Genomic DNA, 20,143 nt, shown 5'->3' with positions numbered 1-20,143 from the left:
TGCAAGTTGTTTTCTTTTTGAGGACTGATACATTTATTTTTATATGCAGTTTTCTAGATATTTAAAGGGAATCTCCTTCCGTTTCTTCTTCCAGAGAAATTTCTAGGCCACAGTTATGGAGTTTCTTTTAAAAGCCTTTTTCTTTCTTTTAAATAGTGCTACAAACTTGGTTTCTTTTCGGAAATACCAATTGGAGAGAGATATGCTGGCCAATGCTGTAATGCATACAGATTAAGTAAAACTATCTTTTTACTTATCGTGTCTTATTAATGGTGAGATTTAATGCTTGAATGAGTTTTTTTGTGGTTTTTTTTTTAAGATATTTTTATTGATTTTTAACAGAGAGGAAGGGAGAGTGATAGAGAGTTAGAAACATCAATGAGAGAGAAACATCAATCAGCTGCCTCCTGCACAGTCCCCACTGGGTATGTCCCCGCAACCAAGGTCATGCCCTTGACAGTCTTCTTTTTTTGCTCTGGTGAGACTTCTTCTCCAGATGTCCCACATTGGGCGCCAGAATGTTGCAACCTTTTGCTGCAATGATTCAGGATCTGGGAAAGGAGCTGCACACAAATGAATACACTAGACAACAACTATAAATTTAGAAGGCATTGGGGAGCCAGACGGAGACCTTTTTCTCTTGGGGAGAGGCTCTCTGAAATGCAGCACCCATCAGCTTTCATTTACTTGGCTGTAGGTTTCTCATATATGCCCTTTAGCAAAGCAGACAGGCATATCAGTAGTCAAGTTTAATCATCAGGTTAGCAAGATTGCCTTCAGCCATTTTGCCAACAGCCGTGTAATATAATGCTGATTTTCAGCCCTGCTGAATATCAAAGTTCATATCAAAGTTCATTAGCCCTCCATACGTACATACACACACACAAACACACACACACACACACACACACACACACACACACACATACATACACACACACATATACACACACACATACTACTGTTGGTCTTTGCCTCAAGCACTTTACTCTGAGGTTTGACAGTGTGATCAATGCTTCTTTGTGTCTGGATGTCTTGTTGTTCATCAGCTAATGTTGTTCATTATATTCCACAAATGAGTGAGATAATGTGATATTTATCGTCCTCTGACTGGCTTAATTTGCTTAGTGTAATGCTCTCCAAGTCCATCCATGCTGTTTCAAATTATACGAGTTCATGCTTTGTTACAGCAGTAGAGTATTCCATTGTATAGATGTTCCACAGTTTATTCATCCGTGCATCTGCTAATGGGCATTTAGACTGTTTCCAAATCTTAGCTATTGTAAATTGGGCTGGTATGAACATACAGTTGCATATATCTTTCCTGATTGGCCTTTCTCATTTCTTGGGATATTGCCGGGAGCCGGTCCATCCTTGCTGTTTCAAGGGACCTGGCATATATGGCATGCTGTTCTTAATATGTTTGCTCACCTTCTTGGCGCTGTGTTTTAACCAAGTTCTCTGAGAAAGGTTGTTTTCCCAGGTAGGGATTTTCCCCTGAAGTTAGGGAGGGAATAAAACCTCTTAACTAAGTGCCAGGTGGGTAATTAATCACTTTAACTACGAACAATCATGCTTAAGCTACATAATCCTTACTCCCTGGAATGGAGATAAGAAACGCCCTAACCTTTGAAATAGAGATTGATAGGATTGAATCAACTGGTATAAATACAGATGTAATAAGACAGCAAGACACAGATGTAAGGAGACAGAGAGAGAGACAGAACCTAGGCACAGAACCTACACAGAGCGTTCTCTGGGGACAGAAGAACTTCGCTGGAGAGAACATGGCAAGGGATCCTGGACAGAGTCTGGCCTCAGAGCCTAGAGACAGAACCTAGCGAGAGAACATGGCAAAAGATCCTGGACTGAACCTGACTACAGAAATTGGCAAGAGAACCTGACTAGAACCTGGTAAGTGAACCTGGCTGGAGAACCTGGACAGAACCTGGCTAGAGAACCTAGTGAGGGAACTTGGCTACAGAACCTGGCTGGAGAATCTAGCAAGACAACATGGACACAGAACCTGGCTAGAGATCCCAACCAGAACTTCACTGGAGATCCTGACCAGAACTTGGCTGGAGATCCTGGCTAGGCTGCTGATCAACTGAACGCTGTCTCCATGTCATTCCTTCTTCGCCGACTCTGTCTACGCCTTTGGGGACCCCTGGACCCGCTGGGGTTGGACTCCGGCAGGATATATACCTAGAAGAGAGAACACTGGGTCAAAGGGGAGCTCCATTTTTAATTTTTTAAGAAATCTCTATATGGTTTTCCACAGTGGTTGCAGCAGTCTGCATTCCCACCAGCAGTGCACAAGGGTTGCTTTTTCTCTGCATCCTCACCAGCACTTGTGGTTTGTTGATTTTTTTCTGACAGCTATTCTGACAGGTGTGGATGGTACCTCATTGTCGTTTTGATTTGCATCTCTTGGACTGTTCGTGCCTTTGAGCATTTTTCGTATGTCTCTTGGCCTTTTATAGGTCTCCTTTTAAAAAGTGTTAATTTAGGTCCTTTGCCCATGTTTTGATTGGATTGTTTATCTTCCTATTGTTAATTTTTTGAGTTCCCTGAAAACTTTGGAGATTCAACACTTATCCGAGATACCATTGGCAAATATGTTCTCCCTATGCAGTGGGCTTTCTGGTTGTTTTCTTCAGGTTTTTGTTTGCTGTGCAGGTTTTATTTTGACGTAGTCCACTTGTTTATTTTCCCCTCTGTGTGCATTGCCTTTGGAGCTGTATCAATAAAGATACTGCGAAGACATATCTGATATATTGCTACATAGGCAATCTTATAATTTTTTTTTTTATAGATTCTCATCTGATGTTTAAGTAGATCCATTCTGAGTTTATTTTTGTGAATGGTGTAAGTTGGAGGTCTAGTTTCATTATTTTGCATGTATCTTTCTAATTTTCCTAACATTTATTGAAGAGACTGTCTTGACTCCATTGTATGCTCCTTCCTCCTTTTTAAATTAATAATAGAGCCTAATGACTTGGGTACACTTCTGGGTTCTCTGTTCTGTTTCAGTGGAGTATATGTCTTTTCTAGTGCCAGTAGCAGGCAGTTTGGAGAATGGTGGCTTTATAATATAGCTTAATATCTGGTATTGTGAGCCCGCCAACTTTTTTCTTCTTCCTCAGGATTGCTCAGACTATTTTTACTCCATTTGAATTTTTTCGAGAATTTTTTTGTGTCTGTGAAATATTCTGTTGGTATATTAATGGAGATTACAATAAATCTATAGATTGCTTTGGGTAGCATGGACATGTTAATGAAGTTAAGGCTACCAACCCTTCAACATGGTATATGAATCCATTGGTTGATATCTTTATCTCCATTTCAATGTCCTGTAGTTTTCCAAGTGCAGTTCTTTTACTTTCTTTATGAGTCAATAAAAATGTACAGTTTTTAATTATAAACCTTGTTTTCTATCAAAATTACTTCTTGTGTGAATTGTGGGACACCCTTTACTTAGGCGACTCCTGTGAAAGGGCCATTTGACCCACAAAGGGGTCGCAACCCACAGGTTGAGAACCGCTATTCTAAAATGTCAATTAAATCTAATGGATCCAGTGTGTCCTTTAGAGGCTCTGCATCCTTGTTATTTTTTCATATGGAAGACCTATCCAGTGATGTCAGAGGGGTGATAAAAGTCCCTTACTGTGACTTTTCTTTTGTCACACTCTCTGTTAAAGTCTTCTAGAATTTTTGTTTGTTTTGATTTTTTGTTTATTTGTTTGTTTGAGATATATATATATTGAGGTGCTCCTATGTTGGCTGAATATATGATTACTAGGGTTATATCGTCTTGTTGGTTGGTCCCTTTAGTATCATGCAGTGACCTTTATGTCTCTTGTGATGGCCTTTATTTTAAAGTCTATTTTTTCTGTCATGCGTATTGTTACTTCGGCCTTTTTTTTCTTTTCCATTTGCATGGAAATTTTTCCCATTCCTTCACTCTCATCCTGTGTGTGTCTTTTGTTTTGAGATGGTGCTCCTGTAGACAGCATATACTTGCATCATGTTTCTGTATCCATTTTGCTCCACTACACCTTTAGATTGGAGCATTGACATATTTACATTTAGGGTTATTATTCATAGGTATTTATTTATTTTTTTTAATTTCGTTTCTGTGTGGCTAAGTTTCTGTCTCTGTTTCTCCTTCTCATTACAGCAATCTCTGTAGCATTTCTTGTAAAGCTGGCTTGGAGATGATGTACTCCTTCAGGCTTTTTCTGTCTAGGAAGCTCTGTATTTGACCGTCTGTTTTGAATGAAAGAATTGCCAGATATAGTAATCTTGGTCTCAGATCATTGCTTTCCATTAACTTGAGTACTTCATGCCATCTTCTTCTGGCCTGTAGAGTTTCTGATGAGAGATCAGGAGTCAGCCTTCTGGGAACTCCTTCATAGCTAAGAGTTTTCTTTTATCTTACTGCCTTGAAGATTCTCTCTTTGTCTTTAATTTTTGGCATTTTAATTATGATGTGTCTGGTCACGGGTTTGTTAGGGTACTTATTCTTTGGGGTTCTCTTTGGCTCTTGATCTTGTGTGGGATTTTCCTTTACCAGGTTAGGTAAGTGTTCTGCCATTGTTTTTTCAAAGACCTTCTCTATGCCTTTCTCCCCTCCTGCCTCTTTTGGCACACTGGCTATTCTAATACTGTTATGTAAGTGGCCCTCCTGTTTGTTTGTTTGTTTGTTTTAAATTTTAATTTTTCTGTCTTTTTTTTATTGGGTGATATTTTTAACTCTGTTCTAAATCAGTGATTGGATCCTCAGCTTTCCCTAATATCTGCCTATTCCTTCTAATGTGTTCTTTATGTGTATTATGTCATTTTATATCTTCTTTTCATAGTCACTATATCTTTTTATATGCTGTTGAACTCTTTTACCTTCATAACTCTGAAGTCAGATTCAGATAAATGTCTTCTCTGTGCTTCATCTCTCTCTATATCTGGAGAATTCTCTAGTTCTCTCATTTGGGGGTTGTTTCTTTATTTCCTCTTTCTGGCTTTCTGCGTGGGTTTGTGGTGACAAGTTAGGTAGATCCTCTGTGCCTCTCGGTCTCTAGTGCAGAACATTGTTAAAGGATGTTTCTGACTAAGTAGGTCAGGCAAAGAATCAAAACCTCTAGAGACAGCCTCTGTCTATAGACTGATAGGATTCCAACTTAACTTGCTTCCAAGGCAATGGTCCTCAGGTTATAGCAAGGGTTTGTTTCAACAGGGTGGGGCAGTTACCTCTGTGTGTAGGTTTATTGTTATTTATAATCTCTTAAGTGTCTTCAGGGCAAGGTGTTTCCCAGTAGTGTATGTTAATTGCCTCTCCTCCAGGAAAGGCAAATGTCTGCATGGGAAAGATTTTCTCTGCTGCATGAGGAAATGACTCCTCCCAGGAAACTTGAAGTGTCTGTCTTCTGTGCTGGAACCCTTGACTCCCCAGTTCTGGCTTTTTCTTTCACAGCTCCAGTCCACTTCACCCTCCCTTTGCCAGGGCATAAGGTGTGTGGCTCCACAGGGAAATTTTTGCGCTGGCTCTTTAAGAGGATACCTGAATTTCTAGCTGTCTCTCCCTGGCAGACAGTGCCCTGCTGCTATTCACATCCACAGGTTATATGGGTACCCTCCTCAGTTCTGGTGCTCTCTGCTAGGAGGCCCAGCTTGGGGATTAGACCCAGAGTTCTCAGTGGCAGTCCTCCACAGCTGAGATATCTCTCCGAGACTTCAGTTGCTGTCTGTGGGTGTCAGGCCCGCCCCTTCAAGCCTCCTCTCCTCCTACCAGTGTCTAAGTGGCCTCCACCTTCGGTCCTCGGGTGTCAGGGTTCTCTCCTGTGAGTTTTCCATTGATTATTCAGGAAGTTGTTCTGTATTTTAGTTGGAATATCAGTTTGTTCCTGGGAGCATGTCCCTGTAGCATCCACTTATTCTGCCACCATTCCTTTAAATATATTTTTATTTATCTCAGAGAGAAACAGAGAGCAAGTGAGAGTTAGAAACATCAGTCATGAGAGCGATTCATTGAGCAGCTCCCTCCTGCAAGCCCCAGAGTGGAGATTGAGCCCCCACTCAGGCAAGTGCCCTTGACCTGAATCGAAACTGGGGCCTTTCAGTATGAAGGTCGGTGATCTGTCCACTGTTCCCAACTGGCTAGGGTTCTGCCACCTTTTTCAATCTTCTTCAGAATCCCTCTGCATTGTAAAGTCCCTGCTAACATTCTTGTCCAATACGCCCCTTTTCATGTGGTTTCAGGATGGAGTTGTGCATGAAGGCCCTAATGTCCTGTGAGTGCACATTCTGATCAATAGCACCGTCAGGAAATGTGCACTGAGGCATGCTCAGTAGGCATATAGTAACAGAAACCTGCCATGTATCTTACTGTTTCTGTTTCTGTTTGGATCATGATGGAGCTCAACTAAGGCTCTTGTTTCAAGTAGGGGTAGGCAGGATATACTCTTCATTTCAACCCATATTCTTCTGAGAAACTTTGGTAGTCGTGCCCTACTCTAATATGTATTAGGCCATTCAATTATAAGGCCAGATCTTTTTGTAAGGACAAGGCATTTATTTTTATTGAGTGAAAATTCTAATTAACACATTAATATATAAAGATATAATTTGTACTTTCAACAATCATATACGTATTGAAGAAATATGGAGACCAAATAACTACATCTTAATCAATAGGATACAAGTTTAGTAGTTCCTCGCGTTACATTGTTGACGCGTTCCTGCAGTGGGATGTAATGCAATATTCGCGTAAGTCAGAACCCACCTACATAAGCACATATGTCACTCACATGGAGCACACATACACAGCAGTAATGGTGTGCAACAGTAAAAAAAAAAAAAATTAGAAGAAAGATAACAATTGCTGACCTTTCTTGTGGTAAATGAATAATAAGAAAATATAAAGCACATATGTACATACGTAGAAATATCAAACTTGTTTTTTAATAAATAAATGGGGAATGGCAACGTAACCACAAAACTTATGTACTTCGAGACCAACGTAACCCAAGGAATGTCTGAATTATCACAGCAGGCTGAAAAGTGATCAGTGTGGATTCAGATGGCCTGTTTTTAATGAAAAGAAGGGTGTAAAGGGACACTTGAAAGAGTCAGGCATTGAAAGTTGCTAAATCAGAGCGTGCACATAGTTGTGAAGAAATCAGGTAAAAGTGACTTATTCATATTAGTAAAGAGATGTTTTAAAGTCTAACATAGAGACCCTCACTATAAATTATGTTGGAAAATTGAAAGTATTGATAGCATCAGTGTAGTTAAGAAGAATATGCCTCTGCACTTGAATATAGACAAGCAGCCTTCCCATTTCAATTTTGGATGAGCTAGTGAGCAAAGAAAATTAGTGAAAGGCTCCCTTAGGGGCATTAGTGGAAAGAATTAGCACTGAAGCATAGTACTGTTTGTGGGACATGTAATAGTTCTCATATTTTGAGGGAGATTAGTGCCCTTCATATAAGCCATTAAATAATACCGCTAAAGAGCAGTAAAATCTGAATGGCCATCATTACCAAAATTCAGGTTATACCTTTAAATTATTCAGCATTAGAAGAGACCTATGCTAAATCGGTGATAAATAATAAAATGACTAGAAGCCCGGTGAACAAAATTCAAGCACCGGTGGCATCCCACAGCCTGGTCTGCACCCTCACGCAATCTGGGACCCCTTGGGAGATGTGGGACTGCCAGGTTAGGACTGACACCTCCTGAGGGATGTAGCAGTGTACGAAACGGCAGGCAGCCGGGCAGGAGCCCAAGCTGGAGCCAGGTGCTCTGTTCCCGCTCATCCAAGCCCCACTCCACCTGCCACCACTGCTTCGTAGCCTTGTCTCATAGGCACATAGGCAGCACAGGCTCTTGCTGTCACAGCTGCACTTTCCAGCCATTAGCCCGCCTTCTGGCTGAGTGATGCTCTCTCTGTGGGAGCGCCTTGACCACCTGGGGGAAGCTCCTGTGTTGAGCATCTGTGTCCTGGTGGTCGGTGTGCATTGTACCAACCACTGATAATGTCACTTACGCTGTTATATATATAGATATGTGTGACCAATTTGGCATGTCCTGGCCTAATAGAATATTAGTAGTCACCGATGATATCTTGCCACTATTAGAATACCAGTGGCCAGGTGCATGGATTTGTGCCCATTGAAAGGAGATTAATTAGAAGAAATATTTTAGTACTGCTATTTGCCCTTTCTCTATAATAGCAGTGTCAACCAAATTCAGATTGACAATGACGATTTGAAACACATGCATGCAATTGGCGCCAGCAAGAGCTTCAAACGTATGGCACATGCACGAGTCACATTAGCCATATAAATGTGTGTGTGTGTGTGTGTGTGTGTGTGTGTGTGTCTTTAGATAGAGAATAAACTTGCTTAATTAGACCTGCTTTCTGATTTAGCTCAACTATTTCCAACCCATTGAATCACCTTAACTTCTCTTCCAGGTAATTGTCAGCAAAACAGCAGTAAATGTCAACACAAAGCACATTATTATTGTAGTTCATGCGGGGAGAACAACGGGTAAAACATTTCACTGCAGCAGTGTTTGACTTCATTCAGCACAGTGAGAAAACCTGAAGTCATTTTCAAGTTCCACCATTTCTTTCTTCTTTTCAGTCAGGTCAAGATTCTCAGCTTTCAAAATCTCCGTTTTCTGGCTAATGAAGAGATAAGAGGATACCTCCGAGTTACCATCTACCTACACCAGATCTTTGAGTGAGGGGCGGGGTTGCGCAGGGTGACACCCACTGCCCCGTCCGTGATTGGAGGAGGCTTTTGAGGAGCCCAACCAGAAACAGCAGGCTGGGCCTGGCCAGGTGCCTTCTGTACCACATGTTCACATGACCAGCGCCTGTGCATGAGCCCAGTGTGCACCCAGTCAGCACACCAGGGCCTGGTTGCATGCACCAGTGAGCAAGCACCTTGCCTGGACTCAGCAGGCTCTGCACCACCTGCTCCTTCACAACACCAGTCTCAGAGCCAGGGGGCATCCAGAGTCAGGCTGTGTTGGGATCTGAGGGGCTCCTGGGGGCAGCGCGCTTCCTCTCAGTTCTACTAGGGGGCCTTCAGCTGCAGGTCGCCTGAGGATTCACAGGGCTCCCCAGGGCCATTGCACTAGGAAGGACAGGGCAAGCAGGATGATCCAGGAGGCTTTTAGCTTCACCTCGGTGCAGGGAAGTGGTGATACCTAGGACACAAGGGCACAGGAAGTTCAGAGGGCAGCTTTGGGGCTGGAGTGGGAGGACTTCATGCAGGTGGGGGAGGCTGAGACCCTGGAGCTGAGGTTGGACAGAGGCCAGGATGTTGGGCTTGATCTTGAGTGCGGGAGAGGGGAGAACTGGGTGGCTGCAGAGCAGTGTGTGCAGGGAGAGGAGAGTGAGGTGCAGCAGGGAACCCTTGCTCCTCAAGGGGAAGACAAGGAGGGCCTGGGGGAGGAGTTCCAGGCACAGGCTCAGTTTATCCTGTGGACAGAGGGCCTTCTGCAGGTGGTGCCATGGCAGGCCAAGTGGGCAGGTGAGGAGGTTTTCCCAGATCTGCAGGTGGGGAGGCAGGAGGAGGTGGTGAGTGAAGAGCTGAGGCTGGAGGCACAGGCTCCAGGTGACCTGCAAGGGAGTGACCACCAGGAGGAGGGGTGGATGGAGGAGCAATTAATTGCAGGGGAGCAGTTTGTCCTGCAGGGGGAGGGGAAGTGCACCATGGAGGCAGTGGAACAGGTGGGAGAGGTGGAGCCTCAGTCCAAGGCCAAAGCAAAGCCAGAAGAAGAGCAGCCAGTGCAGCAGGAGCAGGCCCAGTCAGGGCCCGGGGCCAAGTTCACCTGGTCCCCTCTGGAGGTGCTCCAGGCCCTTCAATTGGAGATGGAGCCCATGAACGAGCAAGCCAGCAGGGCCTTCTCTCGGCTCAGGTGCAGGACTCGGCAGAGGCTCAAGCCCTATTTCAAACGGAGAAGCCTCAATATCCGGCGCATCCCTGGGTTTTGGCTCACAGCTGTATCCTTGAGGGTAGAGGAGCAGGATCACAAGGAGCATGGGACAGTGCAGGAGAACGGTGTAAGCGGGGATGGTTCCCCTAGAAAAGAACATTGAGGACAAGCTAGGGGGAGTGCGCCCCGGTCTGGCCCAGGATCCTGGAGACACCCTCTGTCTTATACAGGCACCATAGAAGCATTACCAGGGTGTCCAGGGGCAGAGCTCCAAGGCAGAGGCACGCATACACCAGGGGCTGATGCCCACAGACAGGGCTGTGTTGCACGGGCTGTTCTGGGACTAACTAATGCTGCCTTACAGGCCATCTCTATGTCCAATTCCTCAGTCAGAAGCAAGAATGTGTGATGTGTAACCTGTCAAGGCCCCAGCACAAAACAATCTGGTGGGCATCAGGGTCTGTCAGGAAACAGAGTGGTGCTGTGCCCCTTTCTGCCGTTTATGTGGAAGGAGTGGCCTTAAGGGAAGGAGAGGCCAGGCCAGGCTGCTCTTTCTAGCTGGTCCATGCCCAGCTCCCAGGTTGCAGGCTCCTTGACCCAAAGCAGTTTGTCAACCACCCTGAGTTGTCGGCCATGATCAGCGTCCAAGATGAAAATATGCTCGGCCATGTGATTGATTTGAAGGTAAGTGCACCTGGTCCAAGGAGTAGTGGAGGGCAGGTGGGGAAATGGCCTGTCCCTGAAAACAGCTACAGGCGGCAGCACTGGGCTGCGATTTCACTCCCTGGATCCACTTTCCTTCTGCAGGTGAGGGAAGTCAGGCATCCCTGGGGTTGCTGCACCATTAGCCTGTACTTCCGCAGCAACCCCTACTTCCGCAACCATGTGATTGTGAAGGAGTATCTCATCACCCTCACAGGTAAGAGGAGGCTCCCTGCATGGGCTGCAGCTGGTGGTGGGCAGGGATGGAAGGCGATGTACCCAGCTTCACATACCCCTCTCCTGCAGGATACAGGTTGTCCCGTGCCACTCCCATTCAGTGGTACCAGCATTGTGAACGAGAAGTCTACAGCCACAGGCTCCAGGACAGCAGCGCCAGCTTCTTCCACTGGTTCTCTGACCACAGTGTGACAGCATCTGGCTGGATTGCTGAGGTGGGATGTCGCTGGCCATGCCAGCATACAGCTTCCTGTGTCCGCCTGCTGCTTGGGATTCTATTCGGGTCCCTGTGCTCTCCTAACCCAGGTCTGTTTGTCCTACCAGATCATCAGCAAGGACCTGTGGCTCAATCCCCTGAAGTACTATGAGAGGATGATGGCCCCTAGTGAGCGGACAGGACAGGTGAGGAGGGGCTGCCTGGGCTCTCCCCTGGTGTGCTGCCAGGTTCCTGGGCCATTATTTTTCTCTCACAGGGACACCTGGATGCTGGGAGGGAAACAGCCTGTAACACCAGGGCCGCAGGGTGTGTGGCTGAGACAGGAACTACCAGTACAACAAGGGCAGTGCAATTCCAGCTCAGCCAGGGGGCTTAGACAGGAGGAGGGAGTGTGCATGTCCACTGTCACTCAGAGTCAAAGCAGATTACCTCAGCCCCTCCTCTGAGCTCTCCCTCTAGGCCGCCCACAGCACCTTCAGGCCTTGCCACCTGGCCCTCAACAGGGGCTGCCATGACATGTTCTTCCTATACTCCTTTCCACAGGTGTCTGCGGATCTTCCTCATGCTGAGGCCTAGGCTGCTGTGCTGCCAAGCCACATTGCCCTGTTGCTGCTCACCACCATCTCCTATTTCCCCAGGGTCTCCTCTTCCTCCTGGGGCCAGTGGGATCGGCCTGCTCATTATCAGTATCTTAGGGGGCAAAGTGTGGGCCACAGAGCTGGAGGAATCCTTGTTTTGCAGCCTTGTCAGAGGTTCTTCAATCCTTTTATCCATTTAGGTTTTCCAAGGAGAATACCTCATTTGTTTACCCTCCCTAACTGGAAAACAGGGCAGCATGCCATGACGAAATAACACACTGCTTCATTTTTTATGCAGTTCACTTCAAAGACTTCATGCACATATGGTCATAGACACCCTGGGAAATTTAGGGCCATGAATATAACTCATCATCCAAACAGACTGCTTTTCTGTGTTTGTAGTAAAATCAGACAAGAAATCCCATGTTGCAGAACACTTTCTTTTGAAAATTTTTTGTAATGTTAGTGTTTAAGGTTTTACAAAAAGTAATATATATGTCTCTTTCTTTTTTTCTACTGACCTTCCCTCCGGCTTCCTCTATCTCTAGTCTCTTGTTCTTGTCACCCACTCCCAGTGTCTTGCCTCTGTTGGTCTGTTGGTTGTGCTTATATTCTGAATATGTTAACAATACAATATGTAAAATTTAAACATTTAAATATATTGTAATTTAAATCAGCACTTAGGAAGCAACCTTGTACAATTCAAACCTTGCCTCCAATCCTGAAACTTCATAATGGTACCTACAATTCTTGATGCTTCCCCCAAACCTACCATTTGCTTTTTGTCATTCTTAAATAACAGAAGCCAAATTCCTTACAATAAAATATTGTCTGTACCGCATCATTTTTATTTTCAGTGTCTAATTCCTCTGTCACAGGGGCTTCGGCTCTGACTCCCCAAGTGCCCAATCAGGTGAGCTACTGTACTGCATGATTCACTCTCTCTTGCATACATGGTGTATCCTGTGATCGCCGCCAGCACCACACTCAGGACCTCTTACAGGGGTGTCCCATCGGCTGTTGCAGTAATTGCCGTGCCCCCATCATACCCATCTCCTGTGTGGCTGTAATAATAATCACAGGAACTGGGCCACCATAAGTCAGAAGGGGCCTTTGTGGTGGTGGTGCCCAGTATTTTATTGGAATGTTGATCTTCCTTTTGTTTAGTGGATGAGTTCAGTATGAATTTTGGAGAATAGGTCCTTATCTGTTATAACATTGGCAAATATCTTCTCCCAGGCAGTGGACTTCCTTGTTTTGTTGTTGTTGTTGTTGTTGTTGTTGTATTTGTTGGCCGCTTCTTCTCTGCAGAAGTGTTTTAATTTGACGTCGTCCCATTTGTTTCTTTTCTCCTCAGTTTCCATTGCCCTAGGAGCTGTATCAGTAAAGGTATTGCTGAGACAGATGCCTGATACTTTGCTTCTTCTAAGATTTTCATGGTTACCCACTTACTTTTAAGTCCTTTATTCATTCCCAATTTATACTTGTGTATGGTGTCAGTTGGTGGTCTAGACTAATTTTTTTTGCATGTATCTGTGCTATAAGTCCAACACCAATTATTATTATGTTTTTATTTTGGCTTTGTAATATCTTCAATGAAACAAAATAAAATTTCCTCTATGTTAATTGAGTCATACTTTCTCTAAATCTGGCCTTTAAAAAAATCCCCTGGGGCACAGTCCCATCCGTTCTTTGATTTTCCTTCCACTGATCCCAAACCTCGGCTGTAGTCTGTGTCCTTGCAAAGGACAAAAGCAGACCCGGAGGCCTCAGAGCTGCCCGCAGCACCCTCCTGCCCGCAGCACCCTCCTGCCCGCGGGAGGTGCAGCGCCCATCCCCATCTGGACCTTGGCTGCCAGGGACAGTCAAAGCCTGAGAATCAAAGTGGCAGCATGTCATCGCCTTCACCGGCCTGCCTCCAGCAGCACAAAACCAGTCCTCCCTGCCAGTGCTCTGGGGACCGGCCCTCAGGGCGATGTGGTGGTGCTGTCCCCTGGCAGCCGAGTGTCCCAGGCTTGTCTTTGGGGATCTCTGTGTCCATGGTATAAATGCGAGTGAGATCAGACACAATGTTATCAATGATTGGCTTGGTAAGGTCGCCACTAAACACCTGCCACCATGGCTTCTCGGCCATGGCCTCAGCGGGCACCTGGACCCCATAGACCTGCAGGGCCAGGTGGAGCACCGCCACCGCTATGTGCTGAGCCTGGAACCGGAAGCACAGCCCCCCGCGGTAGCTGTCCCGCAGCAGGGCCCAGGCAGTGACGGAGATGGGGGTCCGTTGCCAGCTGTAAGGATTCAGCCAGTTCTTGAGAGAAATCAGGTAGTGGAGCAGGTACCTGTGTGGGTGCTGAAAGGAGACTTGGAAGCGCAGTACCCGCAGCACAAGGAGCTCGCACTGCACAATGCTGTCCTGGATCACCCAGACTAGGGAGTCCATCTCCAAGGGCTCGCTGCCTGGGTGGAAGTACCTGTTGGACACGTTGATGATGTCACGGGTTCGCAGGGGCTGTTCTTCCACTTTGCCAGCCAAGTAAAGGGCAGACATGGCGACCAAGTAGGGGTCATAGGCGTCCAGGTTGATCTCGCAGAAGAACTTATGGTAAATGGCACAGGCGGTGGCGACGGGAATGGACTGCATCCCTAGCTTGACACCTGCCTCCATGATGAACCTTGTCACGCGGAAGTGCACCCTCGCCTGGGGTTCTGGCCACCCCTTGGCGCCTGGCGCCGCGTCCTCCTCTCTGCAGCTGTCCAGGCTAAGGTTCTCCATGGGGCCCTGCTGGGAGGCCCCAGACCCCGCGGGAAGGGCAAGAGTCTCCAGTGCAGTGCCTGTGCCAGCAGAGTCCTAGCCCAGTGCGCAGCTGCCCCGCCGCGCCCCGCCCCGCCGCGCCCCGCCCCGCACCGCCCCACCTACCCAGCCCTACCTAGGCCTGACTGCCTTCCAGGTTCCAACACCAATTATTGAAGAGACTGTATGACTCCATTCTATGCTTTTGCCTCCCTTTGTCAAATATTAATTGAGCATAATGGTTAGGGTCGACTTCTATGTTCTCTGTTCTGTCCCATTGGTCTTTTTGTCTGTTTTAGTTCCAGTAAGAGGCAGTTCTGAGAATGGTGGCTTGTAGTATAGCTTGATATCTGGTATTGTGATCCCTCCAAATTTGTTCTTCTTTGTCCAGATTGCTGTAACTATTTGGGGTCTTTTCTTAAATTCATAGGAATTTTTGGAAACTTTTTCTAGGTCTGTGAGATACGCCATTGACATTTTAATGGTTAATACATTAAAACTGTACATTGCTTTGGGTACTATGAACATTTTAATGATGTTGATTGTACCAAACCATGAATATGGTATGTTCTTCTATTTGCTTTAGTCTTCCTCTATCACTTTTTTTCAATTTCCTGTAGTTTTCCAAGAACAGGTTTTTACCTCCTTAGTTAAGTTTATTCCTAGGTTTCTTAAATTTTTGTTGCACTGCTAAATGGCATTTTTGTTTGTTTGTTTCTATTTCTGAGTTCATTATCCGTGTATCAAAAAGCCATAGAATTCTGGGTGTTAATTTTGTACCCTGCTACATTGCCAAATTCATTTATTAAATCTCCTAGTTTTTTTGGTGGAGTCTTTAGGTATTTCTATGGACAATACCATGCCATCTGTGAGAATTATGACAATTTTACTTCCTCTTTTCCAGTTTGCATGCCTTGTTTGACTTCTTCTTGTCTGACTGCATTGCCTAGCACTACCAGTACTCTGTCGAACAGAAGTGGTGAGAGTGGGCATCCCTGTCTTGTTCCTCTTCTTAGAGTAATTGTTTTTGCCCATTGAGTATGATGTTGTCTGTAGTTTTGTCACATAAGGCTTTTTTAATGTTGAGGTATGATCCCTCTATGCCCAGTTTGCTTAGAGTTTTTATCAAAATTGGGTGTTGGATTTTGTCAAATGCTTTTCCTGCACCAATGGATATGAATCTCTCTCAATTTGTTTATGTGATGCATCACACTTATTGATTTCTGGATGTTGACTCTTCCTACTTCCCCAGAATATATCCGCTTTGGCATGGTGTATGCTCATTTCAATGTAATGTTGCATCGCATTTGTTAGAGTTCTGTTGAGGATTGTAACATCTGTGGTCATCAGAGATATATTGGCCTGCATTTTTCTTTCTTTGTGTTTTCTCTATCTGGCTTTGGGATTAGAGTAATGCTGGCTTCATAGGAAGTGTTGGGAAATGGTACTTCCTTTGAATTTTATGGAATAGTCTGAGGAAGAAGGTTTTAGTTTTTCTTTGAACACTTGGTAAAAGTCCCTGTGAAGCCGTCTCGCCCAGGCTTTTGTTTGCTGCAAGTTATTTTTGTGACTGCTTGAATTTCCTGAGTAGTTATTGGCGTGGTCCTATGTTTTTTTCTTCCTAACTGAGTTTAGGAAGATTGTATTTTTCTAGGAATATGTCCATTTCTTCAGGGTTGATCAGTTTGTTGGAGTAGAGTTGTCCATAGTATTTATTTACAATCCTTTTTATATCTGTGGGGTCTTTTGCTATTTTGCCTCATTCATTTCTGATTTTGTTTACTGGGGTCCTGTTGGTGAGCCTAGCTAGAGCTTAGTCAATCTGGTTTATCCTTTCAAAGAAATAGCTCATGTCTTTATTAATCTTTTGTGCGGTTTTCGGTCTCTATGTCATTTATTTCTGCTGTAATCTTCATTATTTCCTTCCTGCTGCTCAGTTTGGGCTTTGCTTGTTGCTCTGTCTAACTTTTTAAGTTGTGGGGGTTAGATAATTTGTTAACTGTTTTTCTTGATCTTTGAGTTAGGCCTGTAATGCTATGAAGTTCCCTCTAAGGACTACTTTCAGTGTGTCCCATAGATTTTGGACTTTTATTTTTAATTTTCATTTACTTGCAGGATGATTTTAATTTCTTCTTTAATCTCTTTGGTAACCCAGTTATCTATCTTTGTACATAAAAGCCCTGTGACCGGAATGGCAGAATGACCAGAATAGCTGGTGGCTATGACTTGCGTTGCAGCAGCCAAGCAGCCTTATCTGGGCCCCAATCGGCCATATCCCTGACCAGCCTTGCTTCCCATCTGCCCCCAATCCCCCATTCGGGGCAGGACTGATAAGAAAACCACTCACAGCCTTTCCCCTGGTCAGCCCCACCCCCTATATGCGCTAACACCCAGATTAGAGGCATGGCCTTCTGGTTAACGGCCAATGGCCACTAACCGCTGCAGGCCTGGCCCCATGTGCCCCCATCTGGGGAGGCCAACCAGAATGCTTCCATACAGAAATTCATACCCTGGGCCTCCATTTATTTAATAAAAGACTATTTAGCCTCCAAGTATTTGAATTTTGTTATATCTTATTGTAGTTTATTAGCAATATAAGAGGCCCAGTGAACGATCTTTGTACACTTGGCGGAGTCCCTCACCCTCTGGCAGCCTGGGAGACCTCAGGGGATGTCCGAATGATGGCTTAGGCTTAATCCCAGTTGCCAAACATGCTTAGCGCCTCTGTGGAGGTGGGAGAGATTCCTGCCACTGCTGCTCCACTTGCCAGTCGTCAGCACAGGATCCAGCTGAATGGCCCTGCCCTGTGGGAGCTCACTGATCCCCAAGGGCAGCTCTTGCATTGAGAGTCTACTCCCTGGGTGTCAGAGCACATCATAGCAATCAGTCTTATCTCTTTTTTATGACCTTTACTTTGAGATTTATTTTTTCTCTCTTTTCTAAATTGTTTTATTGCTTAAAGTATTACAAAGGGTATTACATATGTCTCCTCTTTCTTCCCCGCCCTGACTATCCCCTGGCCTCCCCTAACTCCCAGTGTCTTATGTCCATTGGTTATGCTTATATGCATGCATACAAGTCTTTCGGGTGATCTCTCACTCTCCCCGCCTGCCCCCCAACCCTCCCCGGCCTTCCCGCTGTAGTTTGACAGTCTGTTCGAAGCTGCTCTGCCTCTGTATCTATTTTTGTTCATAAGTTTATAATGGTCTTTATTATCCATAAATGAGTGAGATCATGTGGTATTTTTCCTTCATTGACTGGCTTATTTCACTTAGCATAATGCTCTCCAGTTCCATCCATGCTGCTGCAAATGGCAAGAATTCCTTCTTTTTTACAACAGCATAGTATTCCATCATGTAGATATACCACCGTTTTCTAATCCATTCATCTGCTGATGGGCACTTAGACTGTTTCCAGGTCTTAGCTATGGTGAATTGTGCTGCTATGAACATAGGGGTGCTTATACCCTTTCTGGGCTCAGAGGTGTGGCAAGCTTTCCTGCCCAGATCCCTGGTTTTTACCTTACCAGCGGAACTCTGCCCTTCCTGGCTGTAAACTCTCTGACCACCTGAGTGTACTTTGCCAATTCCTGGTGGGTGTTATTAGTTTCAGCTGCTCACTCCATTTGCTCCAGGATGTGCCCTGGGACGTGTATGCCTATTCCATCGCCATCTTGGCTTCTTGAGATTTATTTCTTCAAATATAATTTTTGATCCCCTAGTTTTTTCCCCTTCTTTGCCTGTAAAGTATTTCTCTCCTTCCACTTTCGGTCCATGTGAGTCCTTATTCTGAGGTGGGTCTCTCATAGACAGCATATATATGGGTCTTGTTTTATTATAATTTTGGCCATTATATATCTTTTGAATGGAGTGTTTAGTCCATTTAGGTTTAAGGTTATTTTGATAGGTACTGATATGTTGCCACTTTTTTCTTTATGCCTGTGTTTCTTCTGTCTCTTCTATTCCTTCTTTTTACAACAGTCCCTTCAGCATTTCTTGCATTGATGGTTTAGTAGTGAAACACTCCCTTAGATTTTTTTTTTCTGTAAAGACACTGAATTCCCTATAGTCTTGAATGATTGCCTTGCTGGATAAGTATTCCTGGATTTGGTCCCTTGTTTTGCATCACTTTGTATATTTCCTTTCATTCCCTTCTGGCCTGATGTGTTTCTGTTAAAAATCATTTGATAATCTAACAGGAGAGCCTTTGTAGGTGACTCTCTGTGTCTCTCTTGCAGCCTTTAAGGTTCTGTTTGTGTCATTATTGTTTGCCATTATAATTACAATGTGTCTTGGTATAGGTCTTATTGGTTTCATCTTTTTTGGGACTGTCTGTGCTTGTGTGAATTTTTCTTCCAAGATCAGGATGGTTTTGTGATTATTTCTTCTAATAGGTTTCCTAATCCTCGTTCCTCATCTTGTCCTTCTGACACCCTTATTATACACATGTTATTTGTTTCATGTTATCCCCAATCTCCCTTAGGATATCCACCTGCTTTCTATTTTTTCTCTCAAGTCGCTGTTCAGATTGTGTTGTTCAGGGTGTGTTACTCTGCCCTGTCTCCTAAATCGCTGATTCAGTTCTTTGCTACTTCTAGTCTACTATTGAAACCTTCCATCGTATTTTTTATTGTAGCTATTATCAATTTTTTTCATTTGTCCTTGATTCTTATGTAAGTTGTGGATTTCCCATGCATCTGGTGTATGAACTTTATGACCCTTATTCTGAATTCCTTTCCGAACATATTGTATGTCTCCATTTAATTGAGTTCCTTTTCTGGCAATTCCTCCTTTTCTGTCCTTTGGGCATTGTTTGTTTGTCTCCCATTTTAGCTATCATGTCAGAACCCAGGTGCCAGGGTGTGATGGGCCAATGGCCACAGAGTGGATCCGCAATTCAATTGTACATTCCAAGACTCACAGGAGACAGTGGCAGTGGTGGGGGGCTGGAGTCCCGGTGTCCGTGGGTCTGCTGCTGCCGTAAAAAGGTCTTTGGCCAGAGTGGCTCTCAGGTGATGTGTCAGGCCCATCTGGGTAGAGGTGAGGCTGGGTTCCTAGTCATAGCAGCTCTCCCCTTCAAGATGGTTTGTTTTCTTAGAACCATATTTAACATCAAACAGTGCAGTAACATAAAAATACTAAAGATTGTGCAAAGAGCCGATTAAAAATAGAATGGAGAAACAAATCAGAACTATGTATACAGAGTTGCATTCATACTGGACATTGTTTTCTGTCATTTTAACTGAAGAAATAGTAAAACTAAGAAACCTGAGAAGTGGTAGAGGAGGAATAAAGTACCTAATCATTTTGAATGAATGATTGTTTGTTTTAAAAAATAAATAATTTATGTAAGCCGGGTGCACTGGAAAACTTGAAATAGATGTGTCAAAACATAAATGAAGTAACAGACACATTCTAAAAAGTAATCCACATTGCCCAGTCAGTATTGCTCAATGGTTGAGGATAGAATTGTGAACCAAGATGTCTCATCATCTATACTGGGTCAGGACACATGCCCAAGGTGCTGGCTGGTTTGCCAGTAGGAGCCATTTAAGGAAGCCGCTGATCAAAATATTTCTCTTTCATCTATGTTTCCATCTCTCTATCCCTCTCTCCAGATAACCAAGAATAAGCCTACTAAAAAACAAGAATGGAATTTATGTGCTTTCCC

At 44.5% G+C, this 20,143-nt stretch overlaps 1 protein-coding gene across 1 annotated transcript; it reads right to left on the bottom strand.

The window, feature by feature from the left end:
• Positions 1-9,432: 9,432 nt before the first annotated feature.
• On the bottom strand, positions 9,433-14,455 carry LOC308512485 (cyclin-Q-like; the record flags this gene model as incomplete). The annotated part of the gene is made up of 2 exons (XM_081082216.1): positions 9,433-9,454; positions 13,698-14,455. 2 exons carry the CDS (start codon positions 14,453-14,455, stop codon positions 9,433-9,435), a joined length of 780 nt encoding a protein of 259 aa, XP_080938342.1.
• Between the last annotated feature and the right edge of the window lie 5,688 nt (positions 14,456-20,143).

Source organism: Myotis nattereri, assembly GCF_964212035.1.
Source record: "Myotis nattereri genome assembly, chromosome: Y".
Classification (NCBI taxonomy): domain Eukaryota; kingdom Metazoa; phylum Chordata; class Mammalia; order Chiroptera; family Vespertilionidae; genus Myotis; species Myotis nattereri.
Note: the sequence above shows the minus strand (reverse complement) of the source record. Positions and strands in the feature narration are given on the sequence as shown.